The sequence below is a fragment of the Taurulus bubalis genome (genome assembly GCF_910589615.1).
Source record: "Taurulus bubalis genome assembly, chromosome: 19".
Lineage (NCBI taxonomy): Eukaryota > Metazoa > Chordata > Actinopteri > Perciformes > Cottidae > Taurulus > Taurulus bubalis.
Window position 1 is genome coordinate 2,463,941 of NC_136607.1, and position 18,958 is coordinate 2,482,898.

An 18,958-nucleotide genomic window follows, 5' to 3' on the forward strand; every position below is an offset into this window, starting at 1 on the left:
CAAAGAAAGTATGAAATCAAAGATTAGTATCTGAATGCATCACCAAGCTAGATATGACAAACACGGCCCTGTGTTTGGGTAGAATCATAAAGGAGATGTATTGCACTAGCTAATAAATGTTTGGATTCATTTCTAGTCTCCTTTGCGAACTTCGTTAACCATCGCGAACTGTTTGGTGCTTTTCCCGCTGACAGCAGAACAGAAAAGAGGAGGCGGTGTTGTCACGGGCAAGTCTTGACTAAAGGCTCGTCAAAAAGCAGTCCTGGTTCTGGCTTTAGGCCGGGCTCTACGGCACGTTCTCCTCCGGCCTCGTCTCGATGCTGCCGAGGGAAGATCAGCACGATGCTACATCACTGCATGGTATTTTACCTGGTCTGGTCACGTGCACGCTCTTCATTGTTGCGTTTTGAAAAATCTAACGCGAAAGCCGATCATTTTTTATGTGAAAGCCTGTGTGTGTGTGTGTGTGTGTGTGTGTGTGTGTGTGTGTGTGTGTGTGTGTGTGTGTGTGTGTTCTGCAGTATTATTCAAAATGTGGCAACTGTAATAGACGTTGTAATTCTTGAATGAACTACACACTATAGTAGGAAACAGTCGTAGTTGGAGGCCACTGGAGGGCAACGCACACCGGCAGCGTGTGTGTGTGGACACACACACGTCTGTTCTTTTCTGTGTGAGTCCACAGCGTGGGTCGATGCAGCCGGCGTGTGTTGCACTTACAGCTAATTCTTGCTCGAGGCTCAGTGGCCAGCAAGCCAAATGTACCGGTCTTCTGTTCCTTTTAAGTCTCAAAAATGAAAATAATTGTTATTACAAATTTGTCCTATTTTTCCTTTTTGCGGAATCTATACTGGATACTTTTACTGTCAGTGAGGTTTCTGCACATGTGCACATCCTAAAACTACCAATGAGCTGAATTATTCAAGAGGCTGAGCCGGCGTTCCTACTAACACCTTCCAATGCAACTCATATCTCACACAATGCTGTAATTTATAGCACGCTCTTCAAGTTAAGGGGGCTTGGCTAAAGTGCATTACATAGCACTGAGAATTACATATACATTTTGTTTTACCACTCAAACTGATGTAGGCATTCTTGGCAGGTTATTGGTTTACAGCCCTTGGTGACACGAGCCAAAGAGTGAAGGTGGCCCTGCGTCTCGTGCAGGAGGCTGCGGGACCCACGCGGTGTCTCGGGGGTCTCGGGCGCGCTGCACAAAGGGGTATCTCACTAACACGGTCGCTAGAATACATGCAAAAAGCGAAGCCTACTGCCAAGGTCAGTCCTCCTGCTCCTCGCTGTCCTGCCGCGCGTCCATCCGCTTCTCTTTGTGGCAGGAGAAAATCCGTCGCATCTCCTCTTCGTACCGGATGAAATTCTCTCCGAACCGGGACCAGGCTTTCAGGGGAACCGTGATGGTGTTCCTGTACGGCTGGCGCACCTCGCTGACTTTTAAAAAGATACCGTACCGGTTGGAGCCGACGTCGAAGTAAAACCTCTTGTTGTCCACGCGGAAAGACGCGGCCTCCGGCAGCTCGGGGTTGTCGTCGTGGCTCCTGGTCCCGGCTCGGCCGCGGTCGTCGCTGTCCTCGTCGCCGTAGTCTTCGATGAGCTGCGACAGCGCGTCCCTGAACTCGATGAGCCCCTGCGCGGGCAACACGATGGTCTGCTCGATGCCCTGGCCGTAGTAGCCCATGGTGCCGTGTCCTTTGCTGACAGTCTGCCGTATGCGGAGGAACCGACCCCTCTGGTTCTCCTTCAGGTCCAGGAAGTACTTCCTGTTGTCTCTCTCGATGAATTCGCTCTTGAGCACGCGGTGGGCATGGTCGTCGGACACCGGGGAGCCGGTGGGAGACGGCCCCGCCGCGTGCGGCTCCGGCGCCCTCCTGCGGGAGTCGAGCGCGCGGCCCTGGCCGTTGCTGCTGCCGCCGCTGTGCGCGTCGGGCTGCGGAGGCGCGAGGCCCCCCCGCAGCCCGATGCGGGCGTAGTAATCTATGAAGTCTCCCAGGCAGTAGCGGAGCGCGGGAGCCATCGACATGGACAGCGTCAGCTTGCTCTTCCTGATGTTGTCGTGGCGGCCTCTCCCGATCCACACCTCGGCTATCTTCAGGAAGCGCCCGCGCACGCTCTGCTTGACGTCCAGGTAGAAGCGCTTCTTCTGGATGTCGACGCGTTTGGAGGCTAACTCCTGGATGTCACTGCCCGGCTGCTGCTGCTGCTGCTGCTGCTGCTGCTGCTGCTGATGCTGCTGCTGTTGCTGATGCTGGTGATGCTGATGCTGCTGGGATCCGGTGTGGACATATTGCTGTGGATATGTGGGTCTCGGTAAAGAATCGGATGCAATCTTACCCCTGCCTCTATCCATCCCTCTGCAACATACATCAGCCATCATGATTTATATTCCGCCAGCAGACAGCACAGGACAAAGCGATCCCTCCATCCCAGTGGGCGACTAAACAGGAGAATACAGCAGGCTTCTTTTCATACAGACAAGTTAGCCAGATGCCTCGAATGACCTAAAAAAAATGGCAGCTCGTCTGGAGTCACCAGCTGATCGAGCCTCCGTGTCCCGAATATAAGGTCAAGCTCGACTGTTTAGCCGTTTCCACTGCAAACTTCCACCGTCTTCCTTCTTCCATCACCTACTTGCCTCACAGCGACCCCCTTTCACCGAGACAGCCAGGGAAGCAGCCAACCTGGAACGGGAGGAGGCGGCGTCCAATACTACATGAACCCGATGAACCCATCCACCCTCCCCGTCCTGAGAATACCTCTGTTAAAGAGACACGGCGGCTCTCACGCGCTCAGCTGCACGAGCTGCATCCGCACATATTCTGAACAGGAACGTGGATTTATAATGATAACTTCATTTATATAGCAGCTTCAAAAACAAAGTTTACAGAGGGCTCTACAGAGAAGCAAAGCATAGTCATACATAGCTTAAATACTGGTGAACAAAAAGGACCATAAAGGCAATGAATACAACAAAACCAAACAAATAACCACATAGAGCAAATGGAGTAGAAAACAAACAAATAAATAAAATATAAAAACAAAAACAGGGGAACAAAAGAACTTCATAATAAATCATAAAAGGATGACATCACTTAAAAGCAATTCTATAAAAATGTGTTTTAAGACATGCAAACGCAACTCAATTCAGCTTGTTATTTAAAATGTGATAGTTATCCAGTAATTAAGAAGGTGTGCATCATAATGCACTAATCACATAATTATCATTATTGTCAGACAATTATATCATATTATTAAAGCCAAATAATGAAATCAATACAGTTCAAACCTATATTACATGATTTAGAGATGACTGGCGACAGGTAATAACTGCCCTTAAAGCCATATGCAATGTGTGCCATCTGTTTGGAAAAACTTGATTTGATGAAAAAGTGCATCATCTTCTGAAACAATACTAGTGACATGCCTTGCGGCTCTTTATTAACCTGACACACATGGTCAATGTGACCCAGAAGTCATTTGGTCTGGCCATTGTAGTGTCAGAAACCTGTCTGCTGAGTGGAGCTTCTCCTGTTTCACACAGTATAATATTATATTATATTCAAGTCAAGAATACGTTTCCACCTCAAATAAATCCACTGTTAGTTCTAATCAGCTGACTGGCTGTTATGATAAGGTAATGATTATACAGGTGTATTAACCATTAACATGGTACAGCCTCTCTTCTCTTAGTTCACATAGCCAGCCGGCCGCGTGCCCTTCAGTGCATGCGAGTGAAAATTAGTGCATGTTAATGCATTTTAGTGCACGTATGAGAGTGCCTTTAAGGGCATGTTAGTGAGTGTGAGTGCATGTGAGCTTGCCCCACTGGTTAGCTAAACATGAGACGTAGTCTTGGTTGTTGTACTCTTAGAGCTAATTAACGATTCATAAAAACATACATACATATATATATATATATATATATATATATATATATATATTATATATATATATATTACATGTTGCTGAGCAACAGCAGCAAAAATGGAACATCCACGACCCAAATGACCTTTAATCGACGAACAGGGTTTCAGTGCTGCCTCATATGTGCAATGTATCAATTTTGATTCACACTTAGTGGGCCCTTTTTCCTATCCTTCATTATATCGCTATACGATACTACTATACATTGCATGATAAAAACAAAACATTGACGAGAAAGTTATCAATAGATACCACTCTAAAAGTCAACATTTTGACTTGGTATCAATATATAACCTTTATTCTCTTTCTTTACAAGTCATAAGCACAATAAAACCAGCGGACATCAACACATTAGTTAAAACATTTATTTCATATTTCATAATGATCATCATTTACAGCATTTCAAAACAGGGAAACCCCTTAACCTTGTCAGCAGGTAATGAAATGCATGACCTCTGCGACAGCTCGTATTGAAATAGTGCTTTGAAAAAAGTGAATAATATAATAGTCAGTCATGTATTTTCATTTTGTAGAGAACTACGGTGGCCTTCAGGTAACATGTCACCGGAAATGTCCCTCTCTAGAGCCAGCGCTTGGTCTGCTGTTACTTGATGACATTCATGTGAAGAGTGTGTACTCCAACCGAGAACACACACTTTAAGTGACGAGGCGCGGGTGACCAGCCGTAACGTGCCTGCAGAGGTAAACCCGTCCACAAGAGGGCGCTACAGCAAGAGACTGCTCAAACAGAAACAAATCAAAGACAGCTTCATCCTCAATCCGCCTGCTGTAGCACCCATCACTCCTGAAACTGTGGTACACAAACGCAACATTTACTGAACATACATGTGCGAGTATGTTTTGGGTATTATTTACTATAAAGATGTGGCAGTGGAAGTTTTCTATGCGACTGCAAAGCTAGTAAACTACTGCTGCAAGCTCTAATTCCCCTTGAAGAGGACTCTCCCGAAGCATCTGGAAGAAGTTACACTTGGCTACGTGTAAAAGACTGCATCAAGAATTGAAAAGAACATTGTGACATTAACGTGGCAATAGACAACTTTTTTAAATCCCTGCAGCATTTACAAATGATATCATTGTTGCCACTGCTGTTGCAAATATAACAGGATTGCTTTAATTTTTCTTCAGAGAACTGGCAACAAATTTCGCAACTATCAGACCATCAGGGGAAAAAAATAGCATATTCAAATACATATTGCCATTCAATCCCAGTGCTGCTCAGAGTAATCACAGGCTCTTCTGTCAACAGTACGGGGGTAAGCTTTACGCAAATGAACGCACCACGATGTCACCAGTATGCAAATGAGCGAATGATGAATAAAGAGAACTGGCATGCTAATCTTTCCTATGAACGTTGCTGAGTGGCGCATGAAGTAAAAAACGTTTGACTTCCGAGTATAGGATTCAGATAAAGATGCATGGATCTTCCTGATCCCCAGATCCATAGAGCATGAACACCATTGTTGCCTTTAGCTCCGCCGCCCAGCCCTCGGTCCTGTCGCGATCTCATTCACATGCATAAAAGGAAGGAAAATAACTGGTTTCAACTATTAGTGCATTTTAGAACTTTTAGAACCGAATGAGTTAAAAAGGGCCATTCAAGGGTTCCAACTAGGAAGTTGATAGGCGTCTCTTTCCCAATGTAAGTCTATGGGAAAACGTCTTATCGTTTCCATGGTATCACGTGACGGATAGGGACGTTATAATTCCTCCGTTTGGCCACTCAAAGCTCAGCGCTCTTCCTGTGGGTTTGGAATGACGTTGGAGCTGGTGCTATCATTGGAAAAGAGCTGTGGACACTGCCTTTTGTTTTCCAGGTACTGCAGTTGATCCACCGTCTGCCACTTCCAGGCTTATGCGGAATCAATGGAAACAATGAAATTTACTTTGTAATGAAGCCAAAAACATGCCTATTGCCACTTTAACAAAAAGGTACAGAAGCATTCACATGGATGACACCCCAAGGTCCGTCTGCACTCCTACTGCGGCCTGTAGCCACCCAGCTGAGGCTTGTAGCTGGAGACCGGTGCCGCTGACTGGCCATCTGTAGGTGTTGCCTGCTCACAGTTCTCTTCCAGGGGACAGAAGTCCAGAGGCTCCAGCTCCCCCTGCTGCTCCGTGATGTCAGCAGGGTTGGTGCCGTCACCGCTCCCTGCAGTGTGTGTGGAGCATGGCCGGCGGGGGAAACGCTGGGACTGTCTGCTGCCCTCCTGCAGCAGCGTGTCTGGGTTCTCCTCAGAGTCCAGCAGGGGCTGCGTGGACTCGGACCGTGAAAAAATAGCCTGCTGGGGCTGGGAGTTCGGGGTCTGGCCCTTGTAGCCATTGGAGGCCACCACCGAGGAGTACTGGACGGTGCTGGCCGTGGTGTCGGCCATGTCGCCGCCCTCGTCGCTGTCGGACACACTTTGGCGAGGTGAGGACATGCAGGAGGAGCCGCCGATGCCGCTACTGTGCTCCTCGGACAGATACTTGTCCTTCTTTAGAGGCAGACTGGCCTTGTCGTCCTCAAACACGCATTTCCCATCGCACACGTCCACATCGAGCACACTGACGCCACACAGACCGTTCTCCTTTGGTGCCTCTGCCTGTAGAGGAGCACAAGTTGAAAAGAAAAGCCTAATTAGAATCAGACTGAAAACAAACTGACCTCTAGTTTCACTAGTGAGGCGGTGTCTGCTAACAGAGAGAATAAGGAAACCTCTTTGACAGGTCAGACTGTTAGGATGTTGGTTTGTCGCATGTTGAATACTATACATGCCGTCACCCTCATGTGTGTCACTTCAAAAGGACTCCTCACTTTTAAAGGATAATCAGGAGACCAGTTTCCAATGGTGCTCTCTCCGGGGTCTGGAATCCGGGGCCAAAAGTTCTCCTTGATCCTACAGGATGAGAGGAAACACTGAGGGTTATATATATGCGTAGGGACTGTGGCTCCAGAGCCAACAAGAACTTTAAAAACATTTTCATTCATTATGTTTTTTCTAGCTTCTTCTGGTTGCTATGGACAGTCCTGTGGCTTAGGGTCAGGGTACGCTCTAGATCAGGGGTCGGCAACCCGCGGCTCCGGAGCCGTATGCAGCTCTTTAGCCCGTCTGTTGCGGCTCCCTGAGGCTTTGACAACAAAAACAAAAAAAGACGTTTTTATTTTATTCTTTTTTTGCCCAGTGGAAAATCTTTCAAAAGGGAACTCCTCTCATCTTGGAGTTTTTGGTGATATTGGGTCACTGAAAATAAAAATAAATGTTTAAATATTTAAACATTTATTTTAAATAAATAAATACATAAAATGTGCTTGACAGGATGTGCATCACATCCTGTCAAGCACATTTTAGTTAAAGAATGTAGGATGTGCATTACATCCTGTCAAGCCTCTTCCCCTGCAGCTGGCTCCTCGTGATTCAGAGCCCCGCCGTCGCTAAACTATCAACGGATGAATAAATTAACGGAGGAAAGTAGAGTTTAATTCTGCGTGGACATATTAATTTGCTTTCACTGCCAACGATGCAGGCTGACCTGTCTGCTTGATATGTGACGAGAAATTAGCAAACAACAAAATATTTAATGTTGAAAGACTCTTTCAGAACAAGCATCTGCTGAAAGGTGAAAGCTGCAGAAGAGCGATTCCTCAACTGCTGCAGCAAACTGAGCAAAGTAAATATACTTTCAGGAAGTGGATCACGTCTCCAGACTCAACTACTGCTGCTGGTTCTGTGGCAGCTCATGAGACACTGAGGCGTCCGCTAGAAAAAACGGATCCGTCCTCCTCCGTTTGCGGTGATCTAAAAGTCCAGCGTAGGGAGGACGCTCAGTGTAAACGTAGCAAAAGATATGCGTTTAAAATGTAAAACTCACATGAAAAGGACAGGTATCGAACCTGCTACCTCGTGGTTACAGGACGAACACTTTACCACATGAACCACAAATATAGACAGTATTTAACAACCGCATAGTTGTGGTTTTAATGGACCTCAATGTAGCCGGCACATGACTATTTTTTATTTGATAGTTATAACTGGTAAAATAGCAATACAATGTCAAACATTGTCTTTATTCTTGTTCTATTATTTCATAAATACAACAAACTATAGTTTTTTTGTATATATAATATGACTATATATAAAACTTCAGAAGCTGTGATATCAAATAGTTAATCACTAATGTGATGAAAAGCCTGCCAACACGAGGAGTCACAGGACGCAGACAATTTATTGTAATGGTGCTCTTACAGCTCTCCTCAGAGACATTTGTGTTGAGCTTAGGTGTTCAGTTGACTTACGCATCCTTTTTGTAGACACAGAGCAGCATGGTCACAACAACGATGAACAGAAAGCCGAGGCTCACGCCGACCACAATGCCCTCCATCTCTCCTGGAGCTGAGGGAAACACAGAGAATACCACATTCTACCAACAAGCCAAGAGCAGAGAGAATGTCTAGCAAGCATGTCTAATAAGGAATAGATCTCAAAACAAAGCGCTCTCCGCTGCTGAAAGCATCAATATAAATATATATATATATATATATATATATATATATATATATATATATATATAACCAAGGTTTCCACCCACCATATTTCAGAGTGATGAATGAGTGATTGAAGCTGGGGGTGGAGCCGTTGACGGTTGAGGCTATGATCCAAGTGTCATACTTGGTGTTGCGCGTCAATGACTTCAGAGTGTATGAGGTGGTGTCTGCTGGCACGGTTATATCTGCAAATGAGCAAAACAGAAATTAAATGAGAGAGGCGTTTGGGTAACGTCAGGAAAACAACTCCTGGGGTCTGACACTAAATAGACAGCCGTCTGGTTCTATTCATGTCAGAGATACGTACTGGCTGTTTCGTTTCCACTTGAGTAGAATATGGTGTAGTTTGTGATGAAGCCTCGCCGGCTGCGTTCAGGGAGCTCCTTCCAGACCAGCTCTGCCTCGTTATGTCCTGGTTTACCGTTCAGTCGAACAGCGGGGGCTTCCAATGGAGCTGCATGAACACAGCATGGAGGCTAATCATGCAACTGGATTCAGATATAGTCTGACTTTGTACTGATGAGTTGTGGCAACATCTCTGGAGGAACTGGTTACAAATTAGCAATACGTCATATTATCAAGTCGACCAAAACTTGGTCGTTTTAATCAGTTCTTGTTTTTGCATGAAGAGTTAGACGACGGGAACAAAACACGTGAGCTGCTGGGACAGTTTCCAGCAGCCTTTAAAAAAAGTTACATAATGTTAGATCTGACCTGTAGACTTGAAGTTTATAGACCTCATTCAGATTTATTTATATGAGTATGCAAATATATATTTATGCGGAAACGTGCTTGTATCTGCATTGTGTGCGATCCTTTGTTCTTTTCATGTCTGCCTGTGAATCCCTTGTTGCTTGTTTTATAGTTTGAACTGTTATCAACCACACAATATGGCCAACAAACTAATAGCCAACAATGTAGTGGTGAATATTACAATTACACAGAAAAATAGGATTAAATATTGGACAACACGTGGTATTTGTTGTCAAATTGTCAAATGTGTTACCACGAGCCAATCAGCTCTTCGATCAGACAACAGCCAAACGTTTCCCATCATGCCCTGAGTCTTGTCTGGTGGAGAGTAACTGCAGCGTCTGGCTCTAAAACGGCCTTCAGCTCCTCGACCACGTGTGCACGGCGTCAGAGCGGGTAGAGATCAAGCTGGACACAAATGCACTCTTGGTCATTCTGTTTGAGGGTTTCCAGTTTTGATTAATTTTCTTGTCTCTTTGCCTTTTTCCATTTCCGTTCTGTGCATCTGTCTGTTGGGTCCCGTGTGTGTGTGTGTGTGCGTGCGTGTGTGTGTGTGTACCTCCTTGCTCCAGAAAGGCAGCTGTGCTCGCTGGTTTCCCAGTCCGTCCAGAGTATATAGGATACACAGACACGGTGTAGCAAACAAACTTCTCAAGGTTGCCTAGATTTTACATTGAGATCAAGAGTTGAAGCAAGTGTTAGTACAGAGTGAAACCCGTAGAAACCAATGTATTTAGAGTAAAGCGTATCAATTAAGTGATACTTCAGTATGACACACCCTGTGGGCTTGAAGTGTGGCTGTTAGCAGTTTGCTCTTCCATGGAAGAAAGCTGTGTCAGCTTGGATTTACACATTTTCACAGACGTAATGCAGTGCAGCAATCTGCATAAAAACTACATAACCATGCTTAATATGAATGCAGACTTGATGTGGACTGATGGATCACACAACATAAGCAGGTTTCTGAGTCTGTTCATTGGTTTTCATACTGTACAAAAATGAGTGCTAACGGTAGAACAATTCAGTCTGTATTCATGATTCACTCTGTTGGTATTCTAAGCTGCAGATAACCGCCTCACCATCACTGCAGTCAAAAAGCCCTACATCATGTCTAGATCACCATATCGGCCAGCTCCATTCAAAAGAGCATCTCCAAGTGATTACATTTGCATTCCCTAACATAATAGACTCCCTATATCATGAATCATGTTTCTATGAATGTTCAGACTGAAACTCATGACAACTTATTATTGAAAGCTATGGCAACTGTGTACATCCAAGCTGACCACAGTCCATGATGGAACTCCACAACTTTTTACAGCCACTTTACAGTTCACATCTTTTGGATGAAATATGTCTTTGATGGCCTGTTGGAAAGTAAAAGAGATGACCTTTAATGGCAGTGCGCCTGGTGTTTCTGCTTTCCCTCTGCCAGTCTGTCCGATCACCACTGACCCACTCCACCACGTACTCCGACAGAGCTGTGCTGTTGGGGGGTTTCCACTCCAACCACAGTCGGCCCCCTTGGGGCCACACCTTCAGCCCTCCAACTGGAGCTGGCTCTGGAACCCACACACACAGCTAATTTGAGCATTTATAACACTCAGAAAATGTCATTATTAGCCGTGTTGTGCAGCAACGTGCGTCTGTGTGAACAGGACTAGACAAGACGCAGCAGCGAACTACAGTCCAGCCTGCAGCTGAAAGCAGTACGTTGGTTGGTCACAACCGCCTCTAAGATCTTTGATAGAAAAGGTAGTTTTTAGATAGGACTATAGTTGCAGGATGTAAGTTTGTTTTCTTTAATATGGGCTGGGTAGGAAGGGACACATCCTGTAGATAATGAGGAATTAACAATAGCTGTTACAGAAGGCCAATAATTCGCAGAACTTTTGGATCCAGAGGGCGAGACGATGGCTTCATTTTTCATCACGTTTTGTAGGTTGATAGGCTGGAAATAGTCCAGAACAGTCGGAGAACGAGAGGGGCTAGAGTTGGAGGAACAAGTCCCAGAATTAACCCTGGACCTTAATAGCCATTACCTAATCAATAAAAAAGGTAAGCAACTTATACAATCATCTATAGCAAAACATGGTAATGTAGAGAGCGCCAGTGAAGCAATCTAAATACTGTCGAATAAAATTGTATGATTTCTTTTTGAGGAAGAAATTAAGTTTGCAAAGTAAGCAGCCTTTAGTACAGTATAAAAGAGTCTTGGAGATCTTTGAGGTACGTGGGAACCTGTTCTAGCCCAGTGGCTTTCCACAACTGCTCTGTCCTTTCACCTCAGGGAGCAGACAGCATCATCCACGGAGAAGTGTTGCAGACGGCCCTAGTCTAATCCTTAAAAGGAGCCACTTTGTCCAGCAACGTGGTGCAATGCTCATTAAAAGACTGCAACATCATAGAGATGGTTACTATCATAGCAAAATGATAGTAACTATCGGGGACGCAATGTTCGTTTAAGACACAAGGGGTCACCATTTACAGAAAGATTTAAAGAAAATACATTTATGATCACTGATCTGTAGGTTCTCAGGAACACAAAAAAACAGACCCACTGGACAATAAATGTAAATATAATAAAATGGCTTTGTGCATATGGTGTGTAGTGTTGCAGCACTGAAAATAATACATGCAGCAGTTTAGATTATACATTGTATGTGCATTTAGAGTGACACCATGGACACCTACCATGGGATTTTTCTGGGATGACCAACGATGCCTCAAAGGATTTGCCCACAGAATTGACAGCGGCGACGTATATTTTGACAGATGCATTGCCAGCCAGGCGAATCTGTTGAAGGACAGTGATAGCGCCACTGTCTGACCTTTTGACTGGGATGGGAACCTTTTGGTCTTGAATCTTTATGTTGAATTCTGTTATCCTCCCATTGGCAAACACAGGATCCTGGCAGAAACAAAGTCACACACTGTGATACCTTTCTGCATAAACTCAGATTAAAACTTCTGCCAAAACAGTGTGGTCTTCAGAAACTGGGTTGCAATAATCTCAAAGAAACCATTTGGGTACATTTTAACATTGCTTTGGTTACTATTATGGTGATGCCATTGTGCGTATTGTTACGTAGTGTATATGTCTAAGGCATTTCTTGTTTCTTGTGAAAGGCAAGAACGGAAGGATCTAGTACGTGCGGTCTTTGTCAAAGTGTAGTATGAACCAAAATGGCAAACTTTATTGCTCCATTAATCTGCGTTGTTGTTGTTTTATAATCCTAATAAATATAGAGGCAACTCATAACCTGTCGTGTCCAGGCGATCGATGAGACCCGACCATTTGTAAAAACCCTCGCAAGATGGTTGATGTTAGGCATTAACCTCTAATAGTCAAAGTTAGACATTGACCTCCAACGGTGAAGGTCAGGCATTGACCTCCAACGGTCAAGGTCGGGCATTGACCTCCAACGGTCAAGGTCAGGCATTGACCTCCAACGGTCAAGGTCAGGCATTGACCTCCAACGGTCAAGGTCAGGCATTGACCTCCAACAGTTAAGGCTAGACTTCGACTTCTAACAGGTGAGGTTAGACTTCGATTTCTAACAGGTGAGGTTAGACTTCGACCTCCAACAGGTGAGGTTAGACTTCGACCTCCAACAGGTGAGGTTCGACATTGACTTCCAACGGGTGAGGTTAGACTTCGACCTCCAACGGGTGAGGTTAGACTTCGACCTCCAACGGGTGAGGTTAGACTTTGACCTCCAACGGGTGAGGTTAGACTTCGACCTCCAACAGATGAGGTTTGACATTGACTTCCAACGGGTGAGGTTTGACATTGACCTCTGGGTCATACAGGTTGATGGGTAGAAAGTCTCACAGTTTTCGCAATTTCCGGGTTACCATGTAGACAAGGCCCTCACAACCCTTGGCTACATTATAGTGTACGTTTCGACCTGACGTCTGTTTCGTACAACGCAATTGGTTATTGACTTTGTTTAAGGTGTGAAAGCTTATTAACATGATGGCTGAAGAAAGAAAGAAAAGTTCCCGCTCCACATACGCACTGCTCTCGCAGTACGTGTGGCGCTAGAGTCTGCACAAAGACTTTCTACCATTTTATTGTTTTGTTTTTCCAATGCAAACAGTAATATGTGTATCATTAGGTGTGAGCGTCTTTGGGAGTTAAATTGAATGTGATGTGGTTATTTACCTTACAAATAAACTGCACTAGTCGTTCGTTTATGCCTTCACCGTCAGCAATTATTCTCCATACATCTGGTTTACCTGGTTCTAGAACAAAGAAGAAAAGAAAAAAAAGGAAGCTACAACTTAAATATCTCGTTTAACAAAACACAAATCATCATACCATATATATTACAAATCTACATTACAACGGGCAGATTCGCCGGTTCAGCAAGTCCTTTCACCACGGTACATTTGCATTTGAAATATTTGTGTCATCTTACCGGTTAGTGATCAATGAGGTTGCACGAAAAAAAATTCAAAATGTGTTTACCAGACTGCACACTGTGACACACCACTAGCCGAGTGAAAAAATGTTTTCCGCAGTTAAGGAATTTTAAATTTTAAATTTTAAAGCATTTCGCCGTTTCCATACAGCTCTTCTAATGCGAGACTTCAAAACGTGAATAAAAATATGTGACTGGAAATGCAGCTATTGTGTCCATCAAATAGAACAGATATTTGACAATACATCTATCTGAAGTTCTTCCATTGTTTTGTAACACCACGTTGTATTCAGTGGTCAAACTATTTCACAAATGTCATGTCATCAAACTCACGGTCTTCCGGTGTTCTCATGGTAGCGTTGGTACTCCAGTTGCTCCAGTAGCCATAGCCCTCTCCCGAGTTTTTGCAGCACACCTGAGTGACATATACCGTGGCTGGCTGAAGGTTCTGGAGTCTGAAGGACTGGATGTCCATGGCAGTGTCAACGAGAGGTACCTAAAGGACATTAAACACCACTCTTTCATTGATTTGGTTAACTAATAATGAGAAAAGACAAACAGCAAACTTGTCAGTTGACCAGGCATCCACACGTAGAAAATATCACCAAAATATGAACCTACAGCGATGCTCTGTGAGCCTGTACTTGGTTAGCCACAGTGATGCTTTGAGATAAATTCTCAAGCATCACTTAAACGTAACAGTGATGTGAGAACAAAAGGATGTGATGCATTTCATTTATTGATTTGTGTAGAATATTTCCTCATTATTAATTTCCTTGCTGTATTTCCAGCACATCAGAATATATTGTGAATAAATGCTAATATCATTGGCCAAATTACAATCTGCTTGGAGTTATTCATCAGCCATCTGAATGTTAGTGACTCTCAACAGCCTTGTTTAGTGCATCCAAGTGCTGGACAGTTTCAGAGTGAGTCCTGCACCAGGTGATGGGTAAAAAATGGATTTCAATAAATTCACAAGCATGGGTAAAAATAAACTAAATGCTGGCGGTGAGTGGGAGACAACCTTTAAAAAAAAAAAAAAAAAAATTCCACAGCTGGATTTGTGATTTAAGAACAGGGCACGAAGCCAAGGCTGTGCTATTGTGCAATGCTGACTCACTGATAATTGTGGGAAACTTAAATTGGAACCGCCTGCTTTTTGGGGGGGGCGGAGATTAATTTAATATCATTAGTTCCACCTCTGAATGAAAAAAAGACTGTATGTATTAGAATGAGAGAGAAAACATTCTTACATATGTCCAACTTTGAGATCCATGTGGGCAGAATCTTATTTGATATGTTAATTTCACATATTCTTTAGGAATAGGATGAGTCCAGTTTATCAGAAGGGAGGTTGGGAAACTCTTCTCTGAAATGACTTTGACGTCTGATGGAGGGTTTGTTTTCACTGTAAAACAAGACACAACAAGCTGCCGTCGTTAGTCACATCTCAGCATAGTGACTGGTGTGTATGGGTCATAGCCCTGACTTAGATCAGAACAAGCCGACATGAAGAAGCAGACTTACCAAACCAGCCGGCATCCTTCTTCAGATGCTCGGACTGGATTCTCCCCAGTTTATTGTGAGCCTCCACCCAGATCTCCAGCGTCATATGATTGGGGAAAGCGGTCAGAAATTCCACTGTGGCGTTGTTTTTTTGGGTTGACACATTATAGGTTGTAGAACTGTTGACAAAAGATTTGAATACTGTTTAGAGGAACTCAACAGCAAGGACTACACAAGCAATACATCTCTAGTTCTTGAGATATCCTGTTCATGAGAATGACAGACAACCTCAAATAAAACATAATTCCTTTTGCCACAGAGACATAAATACTTCTAGGGGTATACTCACGATATCACTGCGACCGTCAGTGTGTATGATGTAGGGACATGTGTGGTTTGACGTCCTACTGGGTCCCACTTACAGCTGATGGTTGTCGAGATGTACTTATTCTCCTGAACGGCCTGACAGGACAGATTCTCAGGCTTCCCCGGACGATCTGACATTGAGACAAGGGAGAAGGTTTTTAAATATACAAAATGACAAGTGTACTTTTTTTTTAATGACACAGGTATTAATGTATTTTAGAAACAAGTCAAAGATAAAAGTGAGGTTACGTTTAATCACATACATGTGTCTACTACTTCTTCAGGTTGCTTTTGAGCTCAAACTTAGATGACATTATTCCTCAACACAAACTTACATCCTTTCGTAAGGTAGATCCCGTGAATAAATTTGCCTTTGTTCAGGGCAAAATAGGGCGACGCTTTCTTGCAGAGGCAAAATAACCACTCTGACTTTTCATCGATGATGGGGATAGTGACACTGAGAGCCGATTCGTTGATCTTGGTGTATTGTTCTTTGGATATAGTCTGAGACAGATTCCAGTAGAGGTCATCTGCGGTGACTTCGGCTGTGTTGATGATCACGCACGTAGCCGTGAAGTTGGTCCCGATCTCTAAATCTGGAGACTGTGGGGCTATCAACAAATGGCTGGTGTCTTCTGAAGCTGAAACAGAGCAAGGCTATCAAAAAACAGCATCAAGTGAAGAAAAAGGTAACACATGTTACCCTTTTCTTCAGAAAACTAACAAAACAAGAAAACAATTCAATGCTTGTTATCAAACTAGTGGAACAACACATTTGTCTATCTGGTACACTGCATGCCCATCAGCTCAGCCAACTCTTAAGGAGCCACTTCAACCTGCAGGGCAAAGGTTATGTAACCGGGACAGGGAGGGGGCCGACGACATGGACACCTTTTTAATACCCCCCTGCTTTAGGAAGCAGGTAGGGTTAAATGTATTGTCAGGGCAGACATACTGACTTGTCATAGCAGGGGGGGAAACTGATGGAACTAACAGCATCAACAATGGTTATTGTGATATGTATGCGCTAAACCAGAGCCCATGAGTACAAGCATCTAGTTAAATGGAATTCACCCATCATTAATGTAATTGGTTCCACAGTGTTTCCTGCTGTGACACGTAGACATGTCGAGTGCACATCATTGTTAAAGTGTATGTCCACTCCTGGGCAGCAGCAGATGAGACATTTAGCTTGCAAACAGCAAAAGAGACGTGACTACGGCGACTACGTGTCCGCTAAAAGACAAATGGTGCAAGGACTCGGAAGGGAAAAGGGCACTGACCGGCTCGAGCAGGGAGAGCAGAGGCGATGCAGGCCAACAGCAACAGCTGCGCAGACAACATGATGAAGACGAGCTAGGAACATAAACAGAGAACAACACGTCAGACTGGAGAAAGTACAGTTAGCGTCAGTTCCGTCTCAACTAATAACGCTACAAACGCACAACGTCACCAACTAGTCCCAGTAATTAGTCCCAGTAATTAGTCCCAGTAACTAGCTAATCATTGAGTAACGTCGACGTCACTTATTGGCTGTTCCTCTGACCCGACACTCTTCACGTCTCATGTTCTCTGTTCTCACTTCGCTAAGATACTTGTGTTAACACGAGATAAGAGTGTATTACAGTGTTAGCTAATGGTAGTAAAGTTGTTCTAAATAAACGGAAGCACAGGCTATGTTTGCGTGTGGCTAACACGCACGTCGCGTTACATTGCAGTCATAGTGCTGCGAATTCAATATTTAGGATAGCATTGAGAGATCACATTTTTGCCATCGCCGTTAACGCCATGTTGTTTCCGCAGTCAAAAGCAAGGCGTTACCACTTACCTAACTGACTTCAATGTTGGTCCCTGTGTGCTCTCTGTAACGTCGATACCATATTTATGTATTCCTTAAATCTGAATTTCGCCAAAACAAGAATGTTAACGTTATTATGTTGTCCCGTCCGAGCCAATGATTCTGGGTTAGGACCGCCCACTTCCCGTAAAGGGAGACCTGTGTCGCAACATTGTTGCGCGTGCTGCGCCACACTGACACGATCTGACACCGTACCGATGGGCCCGCCGCTCGCTGTGAGCTCGTTGGTACACAAGTGAGAGTTTAGCGATCTGGTCAAACGCTCAGTGAAGACATACTGCTTGCTGATTCGTCCGATAAATTGTTTGTCAAACATTCCTGACGAATCAGTGGTTTCCACTGTTCCGGTCCACGCGTCCCCCGCCCTGATGTTTTCCAGTATGTCTCCGCCTCTCTGGTACGAAAGAATGGACGTGCCCAAAAGAGTTCATTGACTTGGCAGAACAAGACATAACATAATGTGATTGGGGAGGGGATCATTTTACTGTGGTAATCCGATTTTTAAAGGAGATTGCATGTGTGCCAAAGTATTATTTATTCTCAAACAGAGAGACAATAGTCCTACAGTAAATAGGTACATCGCAATGGAGTAGGTTATATCATTGAATGCAAAATATGTTTAAAAGCTTACAGTTACACACACCGATAGAAAGAAAATATGGCAAACCACAATGGCAAAAATAGGCTTTTACACAAGGCAGAGGTCATGAAAAGAATATACTGTATGTGTATAATTTTTTTGATTTTCCAGCAAACTTCAGTAATCAGCATATGGCAGCCCTAGATAAGAAAATCATTACATCTCCAAGATTCAGAACGAGTTGTATATTGTCAAATACAGGGGACCTGATATGCATCTAAATCTTCCCCAATCACAGACTTTAAATTTAGGATTTAAGGCATACATGATGAGCCATGCAACTTAAATTCTACATACGTGATTTTCTCTCTCACCTCATATCTTTTCTAGCATTGTCTTCTTGCAACGTAATGCAACAGTAATTCCAATCCAAATGTAGTCAGAGCATATTTAAAAACAACAACAGTTGACCAAAGTTAACCAAATAAAGCAAAGGGCATGAATAAAACGCAGTGAAACAACATAATAATAACGTAAAACCATAAGAGCTAAAAACAAAACGTACCGGAAGCCAGAAAGGGAGACCAGAACGGTGAAAATGTGCCGACGCCTGCGTTTTCCTGTTAAAAGACCAGATGCAGCATTGTGGAACAATTGCAGAAGTGAAAGGAAGGCCTGGCTGACCCCCAACATAAAGTTCATGAAAGGACCAGTCCGTATATGATTGAGGGGGATTAATTGGATGTAATTAAATGTAATATGCATTGCCATGTTTGGTAGCACTTTACAATAAGTACACACTATTTAGCATTAGTAAAGCATGGATAAACACTGAATTCATCGTTTATAAAGCATTATTCCAACATTAACACTCATTAGTATGCAATTCATGAACAGTTATAAATGTTTCATTCTTGATTAATAAGCTTGGGTTTCATACTTTATAAATTATGGATTCCCCATTTGTAAATTAAGTATTA

General features: G+C 43.8%; 2 protein-coding genes across 2 annotated transcripts; both read right to left on the bottom strand.

Annotated features, from left to right (window-relative positions):
• Positions 1 to 1,279: 1,279 nt before the first annotated feature.
• Positions 1,280 to 2,392, bottom strand: purg (purine-rich element binding protein G; the record flags this gene model as incomplete). The annotated part of the gene is made up of 2 exons (XM_079234875.1): positions 1,280 to 2,236; positions 2,279 to 2,392. 2 exons carry the CDS (start codon positions 2,390 to 2,392, stop codon positions 1,280 to 1,282), a joined length of 1,071 nt encoding a protein of 356 aa, XP_079091001.1.
• Positions 2,393 to 4,290: 1,898 nt separating this feature from the next.
• il6st (interleukin 6 cytokine family signal transduce) lies at positions 4,291 to 17,714 on the bottom strand (the record flags this gene model as incomplete). Its single annotated transcript, XM_079234877.1, has 16 exons — positions 4,291 to 6,545; positions 6,758 to 6,839; positions 8,237 to 8,333; positions 8,530 to 8,670; positions 8,793 to 8,939; positions 9,798 to 9,899; positions 10,630 to 10,800; positions 11,933 to 12,149; positions 13,407 to 13,486; positions 13,999 to 14,161; positions 14,922 to 15,076; positions 15,196 to 15,353; positions 15,524 to 15,671; positions 15,876 to 16,181; positions 16,824 to 16,896; positions 17,577 to 17,714. The coding sequence occupies 16 exons, from the start codon at positions 17,712 to 17,714 to the stop codon at positions 5,940 to 5,942; spliced, it is 2,784 nt and encodes a 927-aa protein (XP_079091003.1). The 3' UTR covers positions 4,291 to 5,939.
• Between the last annotated feature and the right edge of the window lie 1,244 nt (positions 17,715 to 18,958).